This window comes from Oncorhynchus tshawytscha, linkage group LG05, assembly GCF_018296145.1.
Source record: "Oncorhynchus tshawytscha isolate Ot180627B linkage group LG05, Otsh_v2.0, whole genome shotgun sequence".
NCBI classification, from domain to species: domain Eukaryota; kingdom Metazoa; phylum Chordata; class Actinopteri; order Salmoniformes; family Salmonidae; genus Oncorhynchus; species Oncorhynchus tshawytscha.
In genome coordinates, this window is record NC_056433.1 from 55384150 (window position 1) to 55411043 (window position 26894).

At 46.5% G+C, this 26894-nt stretch overlaps 1 protein-coding gene across 4 annotated transcripts in view; it reads right to left on the bottom strand.

Annotated features, from left to right (window-relative positions):
- Positions 1-26894, bottom strand: part of LOC112251558 (transducin-like enhancer protein 4) — a 93972-nt gene that overhangs the window by 20092 nt on the left and 46986 nt on the right. Inside the window, exons 5-17 of one of the 4 annotated variants that reach the window (XM_042322101.1) lie at positions 20657-20719; positions 19783-19857; positions 18984-19158; positions 18291-18307; positions 16899-17033; positions 15074-15127; positions 13863-14033; positions 13594-13735; positions 13044-13213; positions 12529-12617; positions 7020-7269; positions 6683-6930; positions 6037-6184 (exon numbers count right to left, since the gene is read on the bottom strand). In XM_042322101.1, the coding sequence (XP_042178035.1) occupies positions 6037-6184; positions 6683-6930; positions 7020-7269; positions 12529-12617; positions 13044-13213; positions 13594-13735; positions 13863-14033; positions 15074-15127; positions 16899-17033; positions 18291-18307; positions 18984-19158; positions 19783-19857; positions 20657-20719 (1737 nt within the window). Of the gene's footprint in view, positions 1-6036; positions 6185-6682; positions 6931-7019; positions 7270-12528; positions 12618-13043; positions 13214-13593; positions 13736-13862; positions 14034-15073; positions 15128-16898; positions 17034-18290; positions 18308-18983; positions 19162-19782; positions 19858-20656; positions 20720-26894 lie in introns of all 4 variants that reach the window. The other 3 variants (XM_042322102.1, XM_042322103.1, XM_042322100.1) reach the window with 3 other exon arrangements.

Below are 26894 nucleotides of genomic sequence, written 5' to 3' on the forward strand. Positions count from 1 at the left end.
TCACCTGCACACTCCGAGTGGCCATTGACACTGGGACTGATGACAATCTCATGGATGCCACAATAGCTTCGGAGCTTGGTATTCCCACTCAGCCTCTCTCTGTGCCCATGGATATAAGGGCACTGGAATGCTGCATAATAGGGGAAGTCACCCATAGTACTGTGCCCATTCAATTGCGGGTTTCTGGTAACCACAGTGAGACCATACAGTTCCTCCTTATTGCATGTTTTCTAAGTTGGACCTTCGGAATGCCTACCACCTAGTTCAGATACGCGAGGGGGATGAGTGGAAGACAGCCTTCAACACAGCCAGTGGACATTATGAGTTATGACCAGGTCATGACATTTGGACTCACCAATTTCTTCCAGGCTTTGGTCAATGATGTGCTCCGGGACATGCTAAACCGGTTTGTGTTCATCTACCTGGACAACATCCTGTTTTTTTCCCAAATCTGCACAAGAACATGTACTCCATGTCAGACAGGTCTTTCAGGGCCTCCTGGAGAATCAATTGTTCGTGAAAGCCCAGATGTGTGAGTTCCACCACTCTACAATCACCTTTCTGGGATATGTTATTGCTGAGGGCAATGTTCAGATGGATCCTGGTAAGGTGAAAGCAGTGGTGGATTGGCCTCAACCAACGTCCAGGGTGCAGTTGCAATGGTTTCTTGGGTTTGCAAACTTCTACCATCGTTCCAGTCGGTATTACAGCACCCTGGCGGCCCCCCTCTCAGCACTCACCTTTCCCAAGGTACCGTTCAAATGGTCTCCAGCTGTCGACAAAGCCTTTTGTGTACCTGAAGCATCGGTTCACAACAGCACCCATCCTCATCCATCCGGAACCCTTGCATCAATTTGTGGTGGAAGTTGATGCTTCGGATGTTGGAGTGGGGGCCATCCTGTCCCAGAGATCTGCCCAGGACCAGAAGCTTCATCCCTGTGCCTTCCTGTCCTATCGTCTCAATCCTGCTGAGAGGAACTACAATGTTGGCAACTGAGAACTCCTGGCGGTGAATATGTCATTGGAGGAGAGGTGTCACTGGCTGGAAGGAGCAGAACAGCCATTCCTGGTCTGGACCAACCATAACTTGGAATATCTCCGTACAGCAAAGAGCTTCAACTCAAGGCAGGCCCAGTGGGCCCTCCTGTTTACCAGATTCAACTTTACCATTTCCTACCGTCTTGGGTCTAAAAATGTGAAGCCTGATGCTCTCTCCCGCCTATACAGTTCTTCTGCTACACCCTCGACTTCCAAAATCATTCTCCCTACCTCATGCCTTGCTGCCACTGTGGGTATTGAGAACCTGGTTCACAAGGCGCAATGTTCCCAACCTGGACCTGAAGGGGGCCTGGCTAACCGGTTGTTTGTCCCTAACCCAGTCTGGTCCCGGGTCCTGGAATGGACTCATTCCTTCAGGCTGAACTGTCATCCAGGGTCCCGTCGTACACTAGCCTGCCTTCGACAACGTTTCTGGTGGCCAACAATGGTCCCTGACGTCTCTGCCTTCGTCACCGCATGCTGTGTGTGCTGAACCAGATCAGGAGGTCAGTGTACCCTCTGCCCAGATGTTTGTCCGCCACTGTCGACGTACCTGGAGAAGAGCCAGGGCGGCTATTCTCAAGACCAACCAGGCATCGTCGACAAGTGGACCATTGCCAGACCCCAGCTCCCCACTACCGCATTGGGCAGAGGGTATGGCTTTCCACTCAGGATCTGCCCCTTCAGGTAGAGTCCCGCAAGCTGTCTCCCCGGTTCATTGGTCCTTTTCCCATCTCCAGATTCCTGAGTTCCACTGCTGTCGTCTTGTGTTTCCCCGTACCCTCCGTATTCACCCTACCTTCCATGTGTCTAGGATTAAGCCTGTGTCTCACTGTCCTTTGTTTTCTGTCTCCAGGCCCTTCCCTCCCCCCGGGTTATCGGTGGCCAGCCAGTATATACGGTGAGACGACTCCTGAAGGTTTGACCCCAGGGCAGGGGTTTCCAGTACCTGGTTGACTGGTGGGATTATGGCCCAGAGGAGAGGTGCTGGGTTCCTGCTAAAGACATCTTGGACCCGGCCCACATCACCCATTTCCACCGTCGACACCCCGGTCAGCCAGGTATGTGCCCAGGTAGGACGGCAGGTGGCATCCCTGGGGGGATACTGCCACGTCCTGATCTTTCACCTATCCCTGTGATTGTCTCCACCCCCTGCAGGTGTAGCTTATTTTCCCTAGTGTATTTATCCCTGTGTTTCCTGTCTCTCTGTGCCAGTCCGTCTGGTATGTTTCTAAGTCAACCAGCGTTTTCCCCATTCTCCTCTTTTTTGCATTTTCCTCCTTTTTCTAGTCCTCCCGATTTTGACCCTTGCCTGTTTCTGGACATTGGTCAGGCAGGAGGGTACATTCTGCCTGCCTTGACCACGAGCCTGACTGCCACTCTGTACCTCCTGGACTCTGATCTGGTTTTGACCTTTTTGCCTGTCCACAACCATTCTCTTGCCTTCCAATTTGGATTAATAAACATTGTAAGACTCCAACCATCTGCCTGCGGTGCCTGCATTTGGGTCTCACTTTGTGTCTTGATACGGTTACTCCAAGCAGTTTAGTCACCTCAACTTTCTTAATTTCCACATTAATTACTACAAGATTTAGTTGAGGTTTAGTGAATGATTTGTCCCAAATACAATACTTTTAGTTTTGAAATATTTAGAACTAACTTATTCCCTGCCACCCATTCTGAAACTAATTGCAGCTCGTTGTTAAGTGTTGCAGTGATTTCACTCGCTGTAGTAGTTGACGTGTATAGTGTTGAGTCATCTGCATACAGAGACACACTGGCTTTACTCAAGGCCAGTTGTATGTCATTAGTAAATATTGAAAAAAGTAAGGGGCCTAGACAGCTGCCCTGGGGAATTCCTGATTTTACCTGGTTTATGTTGGAGAGGCTTCGATCAATGTCCTTCCCTATAAGCGTGCTGAAAGGCTGTCAATGTTTACAGTAAAATTGCATTGTATCTGGTCAAACACAAATTATTCCCAAAGTTTACTAAGGGTTGGTAACTGGCTGATTACTGGCTCAAATAGCCAACCAAAGGGGGCTTTACTATTCTTGGGTAGTTGAATTACTTTTGCTTCCCTCCAGGCCTGAGGGCGCACACGTTCTAGTAGGTTAAGATTGAAGATATGGTAAATAGGAGTGGCAATATCGCCCGCTAATATCCTCAGTAATTTTCCCTCCAAGTTGTCAGACCCCGGTGTCTTGTCATTGTTGATAGACAATAATCATTTTTCCCTCTTCCACACTCACTTTACAAAATTCTAAATAACAATGTTTGTCTTTCATCATTTGATCAGTTATACTTGGATGTGTAGTGTCGGCGTTTGTTGCTAGCATGTCATGCCTAAATTTGCTGATCTTGCCAAAACAAATCATTAAAGTAATTGGCAATATCAGTGAGTTTTGTAATGAATGAGCCATCTGATTCAATGAATGATGGAGCTGAGTTTGTGTTTTTGCCCTAAATTTCATTTAAGGTGCTACAAAGATTTTTACTATCATTCTTTATATAATGTATCTTTGTTTCATAGTATAGCTTATTTTTATTCAGTTTAGTCACAGGATTTCTCAATTTGCAGTACATTTGCCAACTGGTTGCGCAGCCAGACTTATTTGCCATTCCTTTCGCGTCACCCCTCTCAACCATACCATTTGTCAATTCCTCATCAATCGACAGGGATTTAACAGTTTTTACAGTCATTTTCATAATGATTGCATATTAGCAACTGGAATAAGCAATTTCATAAATGTGTCAAGTGCAGTGTCTGGTTGTTCCTCATTACACACTACAGACCAACAAATACTCTTTACATCAAAATATCAATCACTACAAAACATATTTTACACTATATTAGGCCAACTATATTGTGAGCATTACATCCAATGGATTTGGATACTGCTTTACAGAAAATGTCTGCAGCATTAGGAAAGATGTGATCCATACATGTTGATGATTTCATTCCTGGGCTGTTTGTAACTACCCTGGTAGGTTGATTGATAACCTGAACCAGGTTGCAGGCAATAGTTACGGTTGTAAGCTTTTTCTTGAGTGGGCAGCTTGATGAAAGCCAGTCAATATTTAAATTACCCAGAAAATATACCTCTCTGTTTATCACATACATTATCAAGCATTTCACACGTTATCCAGATACTGACTGTTAGCACTTGGTGGTCTATAGCAGCTTCCCACAAAAAAGGGCTTTAGGTGAGACAGATTAACATGTGGCCATATTACTTCAACAGTAACAGGATCCAGGAACCCAGATGATTTGGATGGATCCCATCCTCCTTATAAAACAAGCTTTCCAGAAGGTATCAAAATGGTAAAATGTTACACCCACAGACTTGCAATAGTCACGTAGCCAGTTATGGAGGATAAAAGTCTGAAACAATCAATGCCACGATTTAGGGAGGGCACAGGGCCAGATATTATGGGGCGTTCGTTGGTGTCAATCAGAGACCCCATCAGTTTTTAAAAACTAATTTTCAGCGTTCTGAGCTGCCCTTCATAATGTCATTGAATCCCACATGAACTATGATAGACTCAATTTCCTGATACTGGTTTAAAATGTTTGGGAGCAGATTATTGATGTCCTGTATTCGTTTTTGCTCCAGTGACTGAGACATTTCTCACCATTTAACTGCCCAATACAATGGCCGGAGAAGGAGATGGAGAAATACGCCCATTTCTACCCCTCACACAATTCGTGGAACCTTTCACGGGCCCAGGAGAAGCAGGATAGCATTCATCCACAGCTACCAGCGATAGGTCTAGACCTCCCACAGCTACTAGCGATAGGTCCAGACCTCCCACAGCTACCAGCGATAGGTCCAGACCTCCCACAGCTACCAGCGATAGGTCCAGACCTCCCACAGCTACCAGCGATAGGTCCAGATCTCCCACAGCTACCAGCGATAGGTCCAGACCTCCCACAGCTACCAGCGATAGGACCAGACCTCCCACAGCTACCAGCGATAGGTCCAGACCTCCCACAGCTACCAGCGATAGGTCCAGCCGTCGCAGACACAGGCAGTCCCAGCGATAAAGGCGCAGGTAGATCAGGCACCAGGGCGGAGTAGATATTCCTCATGTGAATCTGCTCCGGACCTCTCCCAGACACTCCAGTCCACTTAGCAGCATGCCGCTGCCTTCGATTTCCACGACTTGTGACATGGGCCCAGCGATGATTGGAACAATCATCTTGCTGTTCTCTGTCTACTCCACTATGGAAGAGAAGAAGCAGACGGAGACGACTTCCTTGGCAGGCAAGTTCCAGGTAGCACAGGCAATTCGGATAGGGACAGATGACAAGGCAGGGATACATCCATTAAGCCCGAGCTACATCCAGCCACATGAGCTGAGAACGAGAAAGTTCCAATGTGTGTTTTCCCCATAAGTTCACACAGACTTGAAATTTGCTTGCTAAGGATAGCCACCTCATTCGTGTAATCCTCCGCAAGCAAACAATTGCCGCATTGGAACTCCGGATTGTCAATATTGTCCCAGACAATATATTGTCCCCGCGCTGGAAATGTTTATTAGCTATTCCAAGCGATGCGGGCTCCATTGCAACCTAGTTAGCTAGCTGTCAGCAGGTTGACACAAACACTTATGAACAAAATAAAACTTTGCAAACAACAGGTCGAAGCCCGGCAGGTTTCCAAGTAACTGACGATCATGAAAAAAGTAGTTGTAGTTAAAATTGCATTCGCAAACTTGTAACTTAATATTTGCCAGCAATAATTACATTTGTACATCTGCACATGTCAATTTCTGGCGCTCAAACTTTTGGCAGTGCTCTAGCGCCCTACTGTGACAAAAATATGTAGATGTGCAAACAGTGATGTGATAGAACAGAGAGAAACAGTGACTGGTCTGATATAGAGGCTGATATGTATCATATATTAACAGGTGCAGTGCTTCTCATAAAGGCACTACTGAGCTGGTCTTAGCTAGTCTAAGCTAATCGCACAATGTCTCAGGTGTTCCATCAGTACCTGTGAGGTGAAGTCGTGCTGCTGCAGCTGTCGTCCCTCTCTCAGGTCCCAGCAGCGTACTGTGTTGTCCAGCCCCCCCGTCCACAGTTTGGTCCCATCGTTGGAGATGTCAATACAGCTGGCCCCGTCAGTGTGACCCTGGAACTGCCTGGGTAGCATGAAGATCACATCAACACCTAGCCATTCAGATGTAATCCATAGTCTATACAGTAAACCCCTACCCTGCTTTCTCCTCCCCCTATCCTCTGCTCTTCTCTTCTCTCCTGCCCTACCCTCTCCCTCTCCTCTTACCTGACCAGGGGTTCTGGTTGATGCAGGTCCCAGACTACGATACCTCCCCCTATACCCCTCCTAACCTTCTCCTCATCCTCCTCTCCTCCTCCTCTTACCTGACCAGGGCCTGGTTGTGCAGGTCCCAGACTACGATATCTCTCCCTATACCCCTCCTAACCACCTCCTCCTCCTCTTACCTGACCAGGGTCTGGTTGTGCAGGTCCGAGACTACGATATCTCCCCATATACCCCTCCTAACCTTCTCCTCATCCTTCTCTCCTCCTCCTCTTACCTGACCAGGGCCTGGTTGTGCAGGTCCCAGACTACGATATCTCTCCCTATACCCCTCCTAACCACCTCCTCCTCCTCTTACCTGACCAGGGTCTGGTTGTGCAGGTCCCAGACTACAATGTTTCCGTCGCTGCAGCAGGAGAAGCAGACCTTGTTGTCAGGGGAGATGGCCAGAGCATAGCAGGCTGGAGCAGAAGACGTCAACTCCGCCTTGATGCGGGGAGTAGGTGTGGCCAAGTCCCAGATTGACAATGTGCTGGCCTCGCCTCCAACAATGAGGGTCCGCCCATCAGGGAGAATCTTACATGAGCGGATGTAGTTATCCCTGTTCTGATTGGTGTGAAGAGAGAACATGTGTATTGGACCGGCAAAACAAGGAATATTATTGGTTAAGCCTTTTAAAGTGTGTGTCCACTCACCAGACAGTCGAGCTGGGCCATGGCACTCTTGCTGCCAGGCTGGCTGATGTCCCACACCTTGACACAGCCCTTGCCGCCGGTGTAGACGTGGTGTGTGGAGGTGCTGATGGTGACGGCACACACCACCTCTCCGTGGTTCAGAGTGTGGATCTGACGGGCATGTCGTGGGATGCCCGGGCCCAGCAGAGCATCCGGAGGGAAAGGAACTGGCTGCATCTGTCCATCCGCACTGACGTGGAAAGAGTAAGCACTGGAGAGAGGGGAGAGAGAATGAACAGAGTAAGCACTGGAGAGAGGGAGAAGGGAGAGAATGGACAGAGTAAGCACTGGAGAGCGAGAGAATGGAAAGAGTAAGCACTGGAGAGAGGGAGAGGGAGAGAGAATGGAGAATGGAAAGAGTAAGCACTGGAGAGAGGGAGAGGGAGAGAATGGAGAGAATGGACAGAGTAAGCAGGGAGAGAGGGAGAAGGGAGAGAATGGACAGAGTAAGCACTGGAGAGAGGGAGAAGGGAGAGAATGGACAGAGTAAGCACTGGAGAGAGGGAGAAGGGAGAGAATGGACAGAGTAAGCACTGGAGAGAGGGAGAAGGGAGAGAATGGACAGAGTAAGCACTGGAGAGAGGGAGAAGGGAGAGAATGGACAGAGTAAGCACTGGAGAGAGGGAGAAGGGGAGAGACAGAGTAAGCAGAATGAGAATGGAAAGAGTAAGCACTGGAGAGAGGGAGAAGGGAGAGAATGGACAGAGTAAGCACTGGAGAGAGGGAGAAGGGAGAGAATGGACAGAGTAAGCACTGGAGAGAGGGAGAAGGGAGAGAATGGACAGAGTAAGCACTGGAGAGAGGGAGAAGGGAGAGAATGGACAGAGTAAGCACTGGAGAGAGGGAGAAGGGAGAGAATGGACAGAGTAAGCACTGGAGAGAGGGAGAAGGGAGAGAATGGACAGAGTAAGCACTGGAGAGAGGGAGAAGGGAGAGAATGGACAGAGTAAGCACTGGAGAGAGGGAGAAGGGAGAGAATGGACAGAGTAAGCACTGGATGGAGTAAGCACTGGAGAAGGGAGAGAATGGACAGAGTAAGCACTGGAGAGAGGGAGAAGGGAGAGAATGGACAGAGTAAGCACTGGAGAGAGGGAGAAGGGAGAGAATGGACAGAGTAAGCACTGGAGAGAGGGAGAAGGGAGAGAATGGAAAGAGTAAGCACTGGAGAGAGGGAGAAGGGAGAGAATGGACAGAGTAAACAGAGCAATACTCAATCATGAGGCATCAAAGCCAAAGGAACTGAGTAACATTAAGAAATGCTATAGATGGAAGGAATGCAGTTTGGAAACCTACCAAAAAACAATTAGGCAACAACAAATTCAATCCCTTTTAGACAGTTTCCTGGGTAAAACGTTCCACTGTAATAGTGAAGGTGTAAACTTGGCAGTAGAAAATCTCAACAGTATATTTGACCTCTCAGCTTCACTATCAAATCTAAAAATCTCAAATAGAAAACAGAAGAAAATTAACAACAATGACAAATGGTTTGATGAAGAATGCAAAAATCTAAGAAAGAAATTGAGAAACCTGTCCAACCAAAAACATAGAGACCCGGAAAACCTGAGTCTACGCCTTCACTATGGTGAATCACTAAAACAATACAGAAATACACTACGGAAAAAGAAGGAACAGCATGTCAGAAATCAGCTCAATGTAATTGAAGAATCCATAGACTCTAACCACTTCTGGGAAAATTGGAAAACACTAAACAAACAACAACACAAAGAATTATCTATCCAAAATGGAGATGTATGGGTAAACCACTTCTCCAATCTTTTTGGCTCTATAACAAAGAATAAAGAGCAAAAACATATACATGATCAAATACAGATCTTAGAATCAACTATTAAAGACTACCAGAACCCACTGGATTCTCCAATTACATTGAATGAGTTACAGGACAAAATAAAAACCCTCCAACCCAAAAAGGCCTGTGGTGTTGATGGTATCCTCAATGAAATGATCAAATATACAGACAACAAATTCCAATTGGCTATACTAAAACTCTTTAACATCATCCTTAGCTCTGGCATCTTCCCCAATATTTGGAACCAAGGACTGATCACCCCAATCCACAAAAGTGGAGACAAATTTGACCCAAATAACTACCGTGGAATATGCGTCAACAGTAACCTTGGGAAAATCCTCTGCATTATCATTAACAGCAGACTCGTACACTTCCTCAATGAAAACAATGTACTGAGCAAATGTCAAATTGGCTTTTTACCAAATTACGTACAACAGACCATGTATTCACCCTGCACACCCTAATTGACAACCAAACAAACCAAAACAAAGGCAAAGTCTTCTCATGCTTTGTTGATTTCAAAAAAGCCTTCGACTCAATTTGGCATGAGGGTCTGCTATACAAACTGATGGAAAGTGGTGTTGGGGGTAAAACCTACGACATTATAAAATCCATGTACACAAACAACAAGTGTGCGGTTGAAATTGGCAAAAAACACACACATTTCTTCACACAGGGTCGTGGGGTTAGACAGGGATGCAGCTTAAGCCCCACCCTCTTCAACATATATATCAACGAATTGGCGCGGGCACTAGAAAAGTCTGCAGCACCCGGCCTCACCCTACTAGAATCCGAAGTCAAATGTCTGCTGTTTGCTGATGATCTGGTGCTTCTGTCACCAGCCAAGGAGGGCCTACAGCAGCACCTAGATCTGATGCACAGATTCTGTCAGACCTGGGCCCTGACAGTAAATCTCAGTAAGACCAAAATAATGGTGTTCCAAAAAAGGTCCAGTCACCAGGACCACAAATACAAATTCCATCTAGACACTGTTGCCCTAGAGCACACAAAAAACGATACATACCTTGGCATAAACATCAGCGCCACAGGTAACTTCCACAAAGCTGTGAACGATCTGAGAGACAAGGCAAGAAGGGCATTCTATGCCATCAAAAGGAACATAAATTTCAACATACCAATTAGGATTTGGCTAAAAATACTTGAATCAGTCATAGAGCCCATTGCCCTTTATGGTTGTGAGGTCTGGGGTCCGCTCACCAACCAAGACTTCACAAAATGGGACAAACATCAAATTGAGACTCTGCACGCAGAATTCTGCAAAAATATCCTCCGTGTACAACGTAGAACACCAAATGCATGCATGCAGAGCAGAATTAGGCCGATACCCACTAATGATCAAAATCCAGAAAAGAGCCGTTAAATTCGATAACCACCTAAAAGGAAGCGATTCCCAAACCTTCCACAACAAAGCCATCACCTACAGAGAGATGAACCTGGAGAAGAGTCCCCTAAGCAAGCTGGTCCTGGGGCTCTGTTCACAAACACAAACACACCCTACAGAGCCCCAGGACAGCAGCACAATTAGACCCAACCAAATCATGAGAAAACAAAAAGATAATTACTTGACACATTGGAAAGAATTAACAAAAAAACAGAGCAAACTAGAATGCTATTTGGCCCTACACAGAGAGTACACAGTGGCAGAATACCTGACCACTGTGACTGACCCAAAATTAAGGAAAGCTTTGACTATGTACAGACTCAGTGAGCATAGCCTTGCTATTGAGAAAGGCCGCCGTAGGCAGACATGGCTCTCAAGAGAAGACAGGCTATGTGCTCACTGCCCACAAAATGAGGTGGAAACTGAGCTGCACTTCCTAACCTCCTGCCCAATGTATGACCATATTAGAGAGACATATTTCCCTCAGATTACACAGATCCACAAAGAATTCGAAAACAAATCCAATTTTGAAAAACTCCCATATCTGGGTGAAATTCCACAGTGTGCCATCACAGCAGCAAGATTTGTGACCTGTTGCCACGAGAAAAGGGCAACCAGTGAAGAACACACACCATTGTAAATACAACCCATATCTATGCTTATTTATTTTATCTTGTGTCCTTTACCATCTGTACATTGTTAAAACACTGTATATATATATATATAGTAGCAAGTTTTAAGTTCCTCGGCATACACATCACAGACAAACTGAATTGGTCCACTCACACAGACAGCATTGTGAGGAAGGCGCAGCAGCGCCTCTTCAACCTCAGGAGGCTGAAGAAATTTGGCTTGTCACCAAAAGCACTCACAAACTTCTACAGATGCACAATCGAGAGCATCCTGGCGGGCTGTATCACCGCCTGGTATGGCAACTGCACCGCCCTCAACCGTAAGGCTCTCCAGAGGGTAGTGAGGTCTGCACAACGCATCACCGGGGGCAAACTACCTGCCCTCCAGGACACCTACACCACCCGATGCTACAGGAAGGCCATAAAGATCATCAAGGACATCAACCACCCGAGCCACTGCCTGTTCACCCCGCTGTCATCCAGAAGGCGAGGTCAGTACAGGTGCATCAAAGCTGGGACCGAGAGACTGAAAAACAGCTTCTATCTCAAGGCCATCAGACTGTTAAACAGCCACCACTAACATTGAGTGGCTACTGCCAACACACTGTCAATGACACTGACTCTACTCCAGCCACTTTAATCATGGGAATTGATGGGAAATGATGTAAATATATCACTAGCCACTTTAAACAATGCTACCTTATATAATGTTACTTACCCTACATTATTCATCTCATATGCATACGTTAGATACTGTACTCTATATCATCGACTGCATCCTTATGTAATACATGTATCACTAGCCACTTTAACTATGCCACTTGGTTTACATACTTATCTCATATGTATATACTGTACTCGATATCATCTACTGTATCTTGCCTATGCTGCTCTGTACCATCACTCATTCATATATCCTTATGTACATATTCTTTATCCCCTTACACTGTGTATAAGACAGTATTTTTTTTTGGAATTGTTAGTTAGATTACTTGCTCGTTATTACTGCATTGTCGGAACTAGAAGCACAAGCATTTCGCTACACTCGCATTAACATCTGCTAACCATGTGTATGTGACAAATAAAAATTTGATTTGATTTATATGACATTTGTAATGTCTTTATTGTTTTGAAACTTCTGTATGTGTGATGTTTACTGTTAATTTTTATTGTTTATTTCACTCTATATATTCACTTTATATATTATCTACCTCACTTGCTTTGGCAATGTTAACACATGTTTCCCATGCCAATAAAGCCCTTGAATTGAATTGAAATTGTAAGCACTGGAGAGAGGGAGAAGGGAGAGAATGGACAGAGTAAGCACTGGAGAGGGAGAAGAGAGAGAATGGACAGAGTAAGCACTGGAGAGAGGGAGAAGGCAGAGAATGGACAGAGTTTCAACCACTGCAATCTTCATCTGTATATTATTACAAAAACTAAGTGCTTGCTACTTGCTAAAACCTTGAAGACTGTCAACACTGTAATGGCATTAGAAGTTGAGAAATAGTCTTCTAGTACAGAGTGTTATTTGTGATGGGAGAGTTTGCGGCTTGCTCCAGCTATAACAACAACAGCCATCTTTCTTTCTGTCTGGATAGATTTAGATGGAGGAGAAGAGAGACGTACGGTTTTCCCCCGGAGGATCCACCAGGCAGTGAGGAGGACAGCCCTGGGGCCCTGAGGTGGGACCGAGACTCATACGCCATCTGGAGAGACTAGGAGGACCAAGACATTAGGAGTTTACTAATAGAATCATCCTGTGTTGTAACAGTTTAAATCTCAGTAAATCCTAATCTCATCAAGTTGAGTGAAATCTTGACAATTCATCCAAAACAAGCTTCCAAATCAAATACTACTAAGAATCCATTGTCATCAATACAAAATGTATTGTTTTAAATGAGTGGTGCACATCTTCGATCCTCTAGGCAACTGGTTTTCCTTCTTGCTTTCTAATTGAAAGCAATCTAATTGATTAAGACCTGGGTAACCAGGTGTGCGCTCTAACTGGCGAATTAGAGACATAATTGATCAAGTAAGTGCCAGGAAGAGACAAAGACTATAGATAATGTAGCCAGTAAGGTCTGCCGTTGTAGACAGGTGTTTTAAACAGAGAGACCAGTGATGCGTGGTATCTAACTCACCAAGGGGCTGCGGGTGTAGACGCCGGCGGAGGTGCTGATCTGGGGTGAGAGGGTCAGGGCAGCCCCGAAGCCCCCGGGACTAGCCAGCTCCCCGTTGAGGCCTGCGTGGGACACCACCCCAAAGTGAGCTGGGTATGAACCGGGGGGCACAGACAGGGGACTGCGGAGAGCTGGAGAGGGGAGGAGGGGGTGAGGGGGAGATGAGACCACACCTTACATTCCAGCGGGTAAGAAAGGCTTAGGGTGATGTCTAACTGCTAGAGATGTGTTGTCAACAATCAAGTTCATCTCGGTTTCTTATAGGCTACAATGCCGTCTTTATTGCTTTAGGCAGAATATGGCATATGTGAGTACAATAAGGGACCACAGGAGCATATCATCACAGTAGGTGTGGGATAATGGTACTATGATCAGATGGAAGGTATAATTATGGTATTACAGGGCTATATGATCACAGTAGGGTGATTTGAAGGTTTAACAGGGGTGCAAGGGTATAATAACAGGGGTAAAGACATAGGGTATGGCAGGCAGACAGGGGTGTCTGACTCACCCAGGGGGTCAGCGGAGGAGGCAGCCTTGCTGAGCAGACGGAGGCAGGACGTACTGGGGCCGGCGGGGCCAGGGGTAAGGGCCTCACGGTGAGAGGGGGACGGGGTGCTCGACTTAGACAACGGCGACCCAGACTTCTCCATCTGCAGAGAGGTAAAGAGATACTGTCAAACGAAGCACCACCATACAGATACTGTAAATGAGTGATAAGTACTTTTAATTGGTGGATTTTGGCCACCATGTTAATGCTTGACAATGAATGTATCATACCTGTGCTGGGTCCTTGGCCTTGCCTGGGGTGGGGCTGTGTGGTGGTTGGGGGGAAGGGGCCTCCCCGGGGCTCCTGGGGGACCCTGGTAACTCCTTCCTCAGGGTGGGGGCCCGATCCAGACCGTTCCCGTGGGGGGAGTGATGGGGGCTGCCCACGGGGGATGTGGGCTCCTGGAGACACACAGAGAGATATGGGAGACCAGATCACCCCAAAAGCCATGCAAGAAGAAGACAGTAGCCTTCACATTGGCTGTGAAAAAAACAAAAACCCGTAAATATGTAACATTATAGACATTATAGATTACTATAGTATCTGTAAGGGTTTAAGCACAAGTGTGCATGAGGCCTGTGTATGGTACTGTAAGTCAAACTCAGCCGACTGTCTACCTCCCTGCCACAGCCACCTAAATAAAACCATTCCCATCTGCTCCCAGTGTGCTGCAGTCAGCACTTCTACTGTGTCTGAGCAGAGCAGAACACACATCCATAGACTGCTCTAGTAAAGTCACCAGAGACACTCCCTCTCACACACCCATTAAGCACATTTGTCAAATTCTCCAATTGTTCTGTATTCACAAATCACACAAGAGACTTTCCTGCTTTTGTGCATTGTGCTGCGCAGTATCACACACAGAAGGCTTAGATAAAACATATTTTGGTACACTGCGTGAGGTATTTAAAGAATTTAAACATTCTGAGGGCATAAACGGCTTTGCATAAATAAAGGAAGCACACTGCTGCCATCTGATGAAAGGAGGGGTGTGTGTGTGTTTATGTGTGCATGAGGTGTGTGTGTGTATATGTGGTTGTGTGTGTTCAGCAGGGAGACTGTACTCGGTAGGAGAGGAGAGAAAAGCAGCAAGCTAGCCCCCAATAATGTGCTTATATAATAATATTCACTATTTTCAAAATCCCGACGCAAGTGTCTTATTCTCCTATACTTAACCAGCCACAGTGAAACAACAGGGTCTTCGAGAGAGGAGACTCAGCTTTCCATTTGAACTATGTTCTATTGGCTAGGGAGGGTCTGGTCAATACGGACCGGTTTCAGCCAGTATAGCTACAGTAGTTATATATGACTCATTGTTTGTTTTTCCGCAGCAGTATCGGATGCTGATTTAAGGTCAGTTTAGCGTTCTCTCTCTGATGGTTGACTGGGGTCAGGGTAAGCTGATCCTAGATCTGTGCCGATGGTTGACAAACACACTTACCTCGTTAGAGACATCCACAACCAGGTTGTCCTCACTCTTGTCTCCATCACTGTCCTGTGAGACAGAGGAGAGAGGAGAATGTCAGAAACACAAACATTCTCTACCACATAAACATTGCCCACAGCTCACTCCCTCACTATGTCAGGCACACACAACCTCTCTCACTCTGTTTGGCCATATCACTGCTTTACTCCTCTCTCTCCCTCCCTCTATCTCTGGGAATACGGGTGACAGCGATGGCACTTAGTCACCATGGCAACAACGCTTTGATGTGATCATGGCCTGATATTCCTATTGACATCACGTGGAGTGACATCACCCCCTAATTGTATTGAGCCAGATCAGGGCCACGGTGGAGATGAGACTATTTCTGGACATAGACAGACCGGAAAAAAAACAACCATTATGTAGTACAGAGAGGCTGATGATCAACAGAGCTCACAACACCTCCCTTTACGAGAGGCTACACTGATGTGATGTGTGAGGCAGTTCTCATACTGATGTGATGTGTGAGGCAGTTCTCATACTGATGTGATGTGTGAGGCAGTTCTCATACCGATGTGATTTGTGAGGCAGTTCTCATACTGATGTGACGTGTGAGGCAATTCTCATACTGATGTGATGTGTGAGGCGTTTCTCATACCGATGTGACGTGTGAGGCAGTTCTCATACTGATGTGACGTGTGAGGCAATTCTCATACTGTGTGAGGCAGTTCTCATACCGATGTGATGTGTGAGGCAGTTCTCATACTGATGTGACGTGTGAGGCAGTTCTCATACTGATGTGATGTGTGAGGCAGTTCTCATACTGATGTGACGTGTGAGGCAGTTCTCATACCGATGTGATGTGTGAGGCAGTTCTCATACTGATGTGACGTGTGAGGCAGTTCTCATACTGATGTGATGTGTGAGGCAGTTCTCATACCGATGTGATGTGTGAGGCAGTTCTCATACTGATGTGATGTGTGAGGCAGTTCTCATACCGATGTGACGTGTGAGGCAGTTCTCATACCGATGTGATGTGTGAGGCAGTTCTCATACCGGTGTGATGTGTGAGGCAGTTCTCATACTGATGTGATGTGTGAGGCAGTTCTCATACCGGTGTGATGTGTGAGGCAGTTCTCATACCGGTGTGATGTGTGAGGCAGTTCTCATACTGATGTGACGTGTGAGGCAGTTCTCATACTGATGTGATGTGTGAGGCAGTTCTCATACCGGTGTGATGTGTGAGGCAGTTCTCATACTGATGTGACGTGTGAGGCAGTTCTCATACTGATGTGATGTGTGAGGCAGTTCTCATACTGATGTGATGTGTGAGGCAGTTCTCATACTGATGTGATGTGTGAGGCAGTTCTCATACCGGTGTGATGTGTGAGGCAGTTCTCATACTGATGTGATGTGTGAGGCAGTTCTCATACTGATGTGACGTGTGAGGCAGTTCTCATACTGATGTGATGTGTGAGGCAGTTCTCATACTGATGTGACGTGTGAGGCAGTTCTCATACCGATGTGATGTGTGAGGCAGTTCTCATACTGGTGTGATGTGTGAGGCAGTTCTCATACCGATGTGACGTGTGAGGCAGTTCTCATACTGATGTGATGTGTGAGGCAGTTCTCATACTGGTGTGATGTGTGTATTTATGTCAATCAGAACACTCATTCCACAGAGCGAGAGAGATCATGTTCACTAGGGTTATCTATTTTGGTGATCAATCACTTCCAAGTTAAACACATATTTGACTGGTAGAAGGAGTGTGACCCCCGGTTAACCTGTGATGTCAGAGACACCGTTAATACTGCGGGTTTGATTGAATGGCGTACGTACGTAGTGAGGTGGGAGGGGCTCTTTGTCATCACAGCGCCTCCTCTTTGCATCCCCTCCCTGGGAGGAGGAGTACCCCCCCGACGGGCCCTGGCGCTCCTCCACCGGTTGGCTGTCTGTCGATGACACTGACTTACTCTGCACACACACAACAACACACACAACAACACACACACACATAAAAAAGAGAAAAACATACAGCAGATAAGTCATACAGAAAATGCAACCAAACAACACATTTCTGAATGTGTTATTTTGAATTAACTTTCTCCCTGACACTGAAAACTTCATGTAAAATATGACTCTGATCATTGTACAAGAAGCCCATTTTCTGGCTATTTATACCAGAAAGAGCGTGGTGGGACTCCCCATAATAGAGGAATAAAACATCAAAGTGGAGTATTATTTCTGGGCTCTATGTGGCATAACTCTATTCTCTTTCATCGGTTGACTCCTACGGAAAGTTCTGCTCCTTAGAACTGTAGAGGACACAGGAAGGAAGCTGGTTGGACGGACATGACCAGAACACACAAAGAACCACAGTTTTCTCAACAAACTCCCCAGTCTTCTCCTCCATCTCTCACTCCCCCTCTCCTTCTTCCCCTCACTTTCTCTTTCTTCCTCTCTATTTAAAATTCAAAAATGTAATATTGGCACGACTTAACAAATACAAATTGATATGCATCTCTCCTACCTCCTTCCCTCCTTCCATCCATATTTTGAAGGATGTTAAATTCAAACCGGACCTCTTATCAGACCATTGGGTAAAGGGGTTAAGAAAATAAAGAAAAGGCTATTGCACACTTTAGACTTTTTAATAAAATAGACACAGTCAAATGTTCCCCTTTTTACTTGCTCCCCTCAGAGTACCCTCCCTATTTCCTTCTTTCTTTCTTCTCTCCTTCTATATCTCTCATTTCTTCTCTCAACTCCTCCCTCTTTCTGTTATTATCAGAGTGAGTGTGAGTGAGGACAGCTGTCTAATAGTCTGGTCTGTCGGTTCCCTCAGTTCCAACACACCAAGGTTATATCTAACCACAGAGTAAGAGACAGCCCCATGACCATCCTACTGGACCCATATCACCATAATTGGTTGTCTCCATAGAACTGACCAGTGTTCTATTGGACCTTAGTCAAGGAACAATATCACTGTTCTACTGTTGTACTCGCTTTAATAATTCTAGTACTGTTTTTTTAATTAATGGCAGCTCTCCAACAAAACATACGTTTTTTAGAGTTCCTCTTTAAGGAGACTCTCTTTCCCCCTCACTTTACATCACAGTCACATAAACACACACTCACACACAAGCACGCACGTACTGTAGACACACAAAATGCACACACAAGCGCATGAACAAGCACACACACACACACACACACGTTGGGGTTACTTACCCTGCTGGGCGCACCTTCTGGGGAAGGAACAGAGAGGGGGGAGGGAATTGACGTCAGTATAGATAATAATAACAACAATCCCACAGCAAGCCAAGGTCAACCTGAAAAACGGCCTGTCCCCACTGCAATAAAAACACAAGCTTTGTATTGTGCATGTCTCCAATCTGCAGTGCTGCCCTCTCTGTCTCCACTCCTCTGACACAATGCTCTCTGTCTTCCCCTGTTCACTCATTCATGTCTGCTGTCTCTTTCTCTTCTGCACCAGGGACCTAGAAGTTTAACATATAACCACACTACGTCAATATACAGCCTTGCAGGCAACGGAGTGCCATTTGTCCGTTGTTTTATGTTTAATGAGTGCTTTTCTTAAAGATAGCCTAGTAGTTAGAGAGCGTTGGGCCACTAACCGAAAGGTTGCTTCATCGAATCCCCGAGCTGACAAGGTACAAATCTGTCGTTCTGCCCCTGAAAAAGGCATTTCCCCGGTAGGCCGTCATTGTAAATAAGAATTTGTTCTAAACTGACTTGCGTAGTTAAATAAATGTTAAATAAAAAATAAAAAAAATACTCTGCCACCCTTTGAGTTCAATTAAAGTTCAACCAAGTGGTTATTTTGTATCAAAAGCTGACACATTTCAGTACTACAACTCTCCACCAGTGTCCTTCATGTGGAGGACAGTCAGTGAGTCGTACCTCTCAGGTGCTCAGGGTCCAGGTGGTTGCGTTCGTCCTTGGAGGCCAGGTGGGCTGAGACTCCCAGGGCTCCAGTGAGGGCCAGTAGGCCCGAGCCTCCCCCCAGAGAGAGCCCTGACGGGTGGGGAGTCAGTGGGATACCTGGGGTGTGGTGAGACAGGTGCTGGAGCTGCTGCTGCTGTACACCAGGGAGACAGGGCAGGGGGGAGAGGGAAGAGGGGGAGAGAGAGACAAAGGAAAGATTAGAGGGAGAGAGAGACAGAAGACATGGAGAGAAAAATTGGTGAGAGTAGAGCAGAGGGAAAAAAGAGGACAGCGGCGAGAGAGGGAGGGAGGACAGGAGGAGGGAGAGAGAGATAGGGAGTAGGAGAAATAGAGAGAAACCAAAATATAAAAGTGTAGACAGAGGGAGAGAAGACAACAGAGGGGGAAAAAGATTGGGACGGAGGAAAAGGGAGAGGGGGGTACATACAGATAAAGGGAACCTGTTTTCCCCGGGTCTTATTACAGCTTTTTTGTGTTGTGTGTGTGTGTGTGTGTGTGTGTGTGTGTGTGTGTGTGTGTGTGTGTGTGTGTGTGTGTGTGTGTGTGTGTGTGTGCGAAAGTACAGGGGCTTTCCAGTGAGAGCTTGTCTGAGCTCTCATCACATTACCGGCCTACTTACACCCCATTGTTCCTCCCAGGATAATAAACACTGCAGAGTGAGAGGTGTGCATGCCACTGCCTGTAGGCTGTGTGTGTGTTGATAGTGTCGCTGTCGGGAGTGTAATGGTTGTCATGGTGAATAGAGATGACTCACCCCGATGATGCCGTTGAGTTCGGCCATAGTGACCTGCTTGGCCCTCTCCACTGCTTGGACCACCTGCTGTTGGTGCTACACACGCACACATGCACACACACACGCGCGCGTTACTTACCCCACCGTGTGCTGTTCCTAACATATACAGTATATTGTACCCGACACATGTTTGTGATGGAACCAAATGCACATATATCACACAACACACACACACACACAGAGTGGCTCAATACACACTATCAAACATACTGTATGCACACACAGTACAAATATATGCACTGATTGAGCAACCAGACACACACACACACACACACACACACACACACACACACAGAAAGTGTCACACATGCCCACACAAAAGTACGCAGCAGGACCACACTCAAACACCCCAAAACCCACACCTATTTACTCATTCAAGCACACACACAGTACGTAAACACACACACAAGTGAGAACACACACACTGTGTCAATATTGGCCAAGGTAAAACCGCCACCAGTTCTGTGACCTTCCCTTCAGTGGACACACACTCATCACCGGACACACACACACACACTTTACCTACAATTTTTTTATTACCACATTCTTGTCACACACATGGTATAGGGTCAAACATATTAACCTCAGTCAAGAAACTGCTAAGAAACTGTTTTGGGTCATTATGTACTTATGTCTTGATGAACACAGAGCAATATGTACTTATGTCTTGATGAACACAGAGCAATATGTACTTATGTCTTGATGAACACAGAGCAATATGTACTTATGACCATGTGGTTTCCATTGTAAAGAGGACAGTATGAGCGTGTGTGTGTGTGTGTGTGTGTGTGTGTGTGTGTGTGTGTGTGTGTGTGTGTGTGTCAGTGATACTTACCTCTTGAGAGAGGAAGGGGATGATCTGAGCACAGATGGCACTGAGACGCTTCACAATCTCCGCCTGCAACACACACACACACACACACTTCAGTCTTATCTTATGTATCATACAAGGTAATATAGTACATTATTCATTCCCTTGGGCCCTTATAGGGTAATATGTTTCAGGGAAGCAGCAGGAGCAACACAAACATATATCAATGAATGTACAGACTCTTCATCCATCCCTCTCACAGCTCGTATAATAATCAATAATGTCATTGAGGCAACTCAGGTTAGTAGGCATGTGATGGAGGTGGTTCGGTAATGAGTAACCCTTCCCGGGACCTGAAATCTTAGCACCTCAAGCTCATGCCTTTAGCTCAGCGGGCTAATACAGTCATGTGGCATGCAGGTGCCCTGGGTTCAAACCCAGTCGACAACAAGTGCATGAGAGAGAGACAAACAGAAAGAGTAAGAGGCCGCAAGAGAAAGAGAGAGATAGTAAGACAAAATTAGTGAGTGAGTGAAAGAGTGAGAGCCAGCTGTGTTATTAGTCTCCAGTTTTCATACGGCCTTTCAACACCCTCCCTTTCTCATGTATCTCTCTCCTCCTCACTGCATTCAATGCCATTATTTCATCAATTATCTCTCACTTGCCAAAGGCCCATTGAAAATGCTCTTTCTAAGTGAGGACATCGAATTGTGTCTTCTACACATGGAGCCTAACAAACACACAACACAAACACATAACATGTCAATATATAATGTACACAAATGAAAGAATACAAATGCATGTGTACATGCACACAAACACACACTGAGCCTCATTCTGTTGTCTTCCTCACTCAGGCGTTCTCTCGCTCTTTAACAGCCTTCCCACAGCCATTATTATTATTCATTCTTTCCCTCCCTCCCTCCCCCTCCCCCTCCCCCTCCCCCCCCTCCCCCTCCCTCCCTCCCTCCCCCCCCTCCCTTCCCTCCCTCCCTCCCTCCCTCCCCTCCCTCCCTTCCTCCCTCCCCTCCCCTCCCTCCCCTCCCCTCCCTCCCTCCCTCCCCTCCCCTCCCCTCCCTCCCTCCCCTCCCTCCCTCGATGGTTCTCTATGTATTTGTGTCCCTCCATGGATCCACTCCAACACATGTTTCTGACACACAGAGGGAGACAAACGAGAGGAGAGGACAGTGACTGACAGGGTCTGATACACTCACACACCTGTCAGAAACAGCCAGCCCCATCTCAATGCAAGGCCAAATTCTACAACACAGCTCTCTAATAGATACAGCGCTCCATTCGAAGGGGAGAGAAAACCTAGTTAATGATATAATGTGGGCTTGTGTGCATGCTGACTGGTGTGTGTGTGTGTGTGTGTGTGTGTGTGTGTGTGTGTGTGTGTGTGTGTGTGTGTGTGTATATGTGTCTGAAAGTGAGAGAGAGGAAGTGAAAGAGACAGAAAACAGAGTGAGCGGGAGGAGAGAGAGAGACATTCAGTATTGATAGATAACTAATGTTGTGTTGCTTAGTGAAAGCCTGTAAAGGGGTATGGGGGAGTAGGGGGGGGGCAGGAACAAGGATTGTATACTCCTATTGGCCATGAGGGGGGTATTTTTCCTGGACTGTGTCTACAATATACTGTTATGACACTGTGTAACATTAATACATGTAGCTAGACCAAGAAACTACAATCATTGAGTTGTTGACTAGCAATGAGCTGTTCAGAGCGTAGACTGCAGCCGCTGGCCTCCCTCGACCAGGCAGCCAACCCAGGAATTCTGATTCCAGATCAGATGACCTGCCTCTGCTCTCACCAACAACACAACCATGGCTGCAACTGATCCTAGATCTGTCAGACCGGAGTCTTGGCAGCCTGCTTCAAACAGAGCTCAGCACTGCTTCCTCTCCACCATCTCTTGCTCCCTCTCTTTCTCTTCCTCCAGCGTAGGCCAGGTGTCAGCAACAACAACATGGACTTGTTGGGGAGAGCTCTGCCAAAAGAGTACATAAGGGAGTTTTGGCAGGGCTGTGGATGGAGGGATGGGTGGATGGATACAAAGGAGGAGGAGAGGGCTGGTCAATAAACACCTGAGGATAAATAGTCTGCCAACAGAACACTGCTGCCTCTTTGTTTGGCGGAAAGAGGGAGAGATGAGGGGGAGAGGAAAGGAGAGGAGAGGAGAGGAGAGGAGAGGGAGAGGAGAGGAGAGGAGAGGAGAGGAGAGGAGAGGAGAGGAGAGGAGAGGAGAGGAGAGGGAGAGGAGAGGAGAGGAGAGGAGAGGAGAGGAGAGGAGAGGAGAGGAGAGGAAATGTTAGTCTATATTAGGCTACATTTAGAACACAAACAAATCAACCTAAATTCCTCCAAAATGTGGGAGGAAGAGAAGATGGATGGATGAGAGGGAGGACAAGGACACAGTTCTCTGGAGGCTGTGGAGCACATCAGTCTGCCACTGCCTGAGACACACACACACACACACACACACACACACACAGTCTGCACAGCTTTACTCAGCGTGCTCCCCCATCATCAGATCATTTCAGGGTAATAATTAATACAGTGAGCTGAAACACAGGAGTCATTACTGATACTCTGAAACTAATGCAAGTGGATCATTGGTATGACATAGACAAGCTGCAGTAAGCTTTCCTGGAGCACTTACTTTATAACATGATGCAAAAGCTTTGCTAAGACAGTTGAATGTGAATGGTGTGGGCTCGGCTAGGTTAGCATAGTGAGGATGGGGGGGGGTTGCGATGGTGCCCGGTGTATTTGGGCACTGCCAGCTGTGTCTTTCCCTGAGCCCCAGTGGGGCTGTGCTGGGTGAGAGTGTGTGGTGTGTGTGTGTAGATATGGGTGTGTGTATGTGTGTGAGTGTTTCATTTTATGCGTGCGTGCCTGCCTGCATGTGTTCAGCAGTCCCCTTAGTCCCCCTCAGTCCTGTAGCAGCAGAAAGAGAGCGAGCAAGTGCCCCTGGCCAGACAGCCCTAGTCTATCCTTATCTCCCTCCCCCTGCTGCCTAATGGAACTGCTCTCCTCCCTCTGCAAACACTTCAAGGCAAATATTAGTAACCAGTGATGCACTAATCAGCCACTGATTGTGGTCAAAGCCACAGAGGTATTCAATAAAATAACTGATCTCTTCCTCCCTCGTCTATCACCCCTATTCTCTCTCTCCCGCTCTATTCCCTCCCTCTCCTCTGTGCACTTAGACTCTGTCTCTCTTTTTTTCTCTCCCTTCCCTCTGTTCACTTGGTCTCTCTCTCTCTATTCATCCTGTTCACGAACCCTCCCTCTTTCTTTCTCTCCCTCGTTCTCTCTCTCTCTCTGGGCAGAGTGCCAGCCTCTCTTCCTGGCGCTGAGCCAGCAGCCCCCCCCCCCCCCTCTGATTGATGGCCCCTCTATTTGGGAAGAGGAGGAAAAGAAACAGAGAGAGGGAATGAGGAAAGGAGAGCAGTAAAGCACACACATGCACAATGAAAGAAAAACAAACAAACAAACAGAGCAGAACAGAACAGAGCGCACACACACACACAGAGATATTGACACAAAAAAATATTGAAATGCTCTCATAAAAGCAACAGAGCCCACCATGAGAGGCATGGAGCATTAAGACAGAAACACAGACAGCCCCCGCCATACACACACGTTTATCCTGTACATACGACTAATACAACTTGAAACACACACACACACAAACACACTCCCTCTCTTACTAAACCAGATATAGAGGCTCTGTCAAATAAACAGGAAAGACATACAACACTCTCATTCATGCATGTGCACACACACACACACCCACGTACAAACCACACACACAAGAACACACAAGAATACACACACACAAAATATACACACACAAAACACACATAGAGCGGCTCTTTAGCAGACAAAGAGAAGCCTTTACGGGACATCTGTGAAAACGCAGTCCTGCGGGCAAATTTCTGCCTGAGTCCCAGAGTTAGGGTTATTTTTAACAATATCTCTCGTAGGCTCCCCAGCAATATAATGCGCTTACCCATTACTCTGACATTCATATTCACACACTGCCAGCTTGCCAGCTTACCAGCTTGGGCTGACAGACTGCTACAGCTTTAAACTCCTGTCCACCACAAAGCAATTATACAGTACACAACTAGTCCCACACACTGGCCACACACATACACGATGGCAATACACATACACACTGGGGAAACGCACATACACCTTGGTAGTACACATACACAACTCATTTTTATTTGTGTCTGAAAGGCACTGGAGCGTCCCGTTCACCGTTGGGGATCTACACAGGACACACACACAAAGCAAACAGACACACCACGCAGGAGAACACAGACGTCAGATTATGCTTTCGATCTCACACATATATATGAACAGGCATGCATGTGTGCCCACACACACCTATAGACACACACACACAAACACACACTCGTTCATACACAAATCCCAAGCAGGGCATCTGTAGCTACTCAGTGGACTTTTGATCGAGTGACAAACCCATTAGGCTAAAAGGCTAGCTCCCTGGGAATGAATCACTCTCTCTCTCATTCCAACATGATTACATCACTCTCTCTCTCTCTGCCTCATTATTCACAAATGAGCTCTGTTACACATGCATGCACTCACACACTCCTACATCAAAGACACACACACAGAGCACATATGCTATAACATGTGCAAAGAGGGGTTGCACACATCAGTGATCACACACACATGCTGTGCACACACACAGACACACACACAAACACACGCACACACCGAGGGACGTTTGACCCGTCCAAAGCCTCCTCCAGCTGACCCACATACACCCCTCATCCTAATCCAGCTCTTTAAATAAACAGAGAAAAAAAGCACTGAATCCACTAAGATCAAGCCTGGATTAAAGGATGGAGGAGAGGAGGAGGTGATGGTGGTGAGAAAGAGGGGAGAGAGATAGACCCAATCCTATTACAGGCAAATCAGTGTGTTGGAAATGAAGGCATTAAAGCAAAGCCCATCTTCATCTCTCTGCCACACAGCTCTGGATTCAGGGTATAATGCCATCTTCATCTCTCTGCCACACAGCTCTGGATTCAGGTTATAATGCCATCTTCATCTCTCTGCCACACAGCTCTGGATTCAGGTTATAATGCCATCTTCATCTCTCTGCCACACAGCTCTGGATTCAGGTTATAATGCCATCTTCATCTCTCTGCCACACAGCTCTGGATTCAGGGTATAATGCCATCTTCATCTCTCTGCCACACAGCTCTGGATTCAGGTTATAATGCCATCTTCATCTCTCTGCCACACACAGCTCTGGATTCAGGTTATAATGCCATCTTCATCTCTCTGCCACACAGCTCTGGATTCAGGTTATAATGCCATCTTCATCTCTCTGCCACACACAGCTCTGGATTCAGATTATAATAATGCCATCTTCATCTCTCTGCCACACAGCTCTGGATTCAGGTTATAATGCCATCTTCATCTCTCTGCCACACAGCTCTGGATTCAGGTTATAATGCCATCTTCATCTCTCTGCACACAGCTCTGGCCACACATTCAGGTTATAATGCCATCTTCATCTCTCTGCCACACAGCTCTGGATTCAGGTTATAATGCCATCTTCATCTCTCTGCCACACAGCTCTGGATTCAGGTTATAATGCCATCTTCATCTCTCTGCCACACAGCTCTGGTTTCAGGTTATAATGCCATCTTCATCTCTCTGCCACACAGCTCTGGTTTCAGGTTATAATGCCAGCTAAACACAACCAGCCGAGGCTACGTATTAATATGCATTATATGTACACATAGAAACATAGTCTGGGCAGACAGCTAGCGGTAATTAGGCATGAGCGAGCAAACACACACACACACACACACATTTATTATGCAGACACTAGAGCACACACATTTTGTAAACCCTCTCACTCTCTCTCTTTATCTCACTCACAAACACTCGGCTAAATGGCGTCCAATAGAATAGTGTGTGTGTGTGTTCATTCTGACCCAACTCTGACTGTTGTTCTGGTCTGGGTCTGGCACTGAGGGAACAAACAGATAAAGAATGAGCATATAATGAGAGGTTTGTCCTTCACTCTACGCCAGATTGCTGTGAACCTCTCAGAGGAACGTGTCTGCCCGTTTGCATATGCCTGTCCATTGCTTGTCTATTAAACCTTATCCTTGTATCCAGCATTTCCACACCTTGGGCAAATTCACAATTCCTAACACGCACACACTTCTGTAGGCCTAGCACTGAATATATAACTAGCCTTCT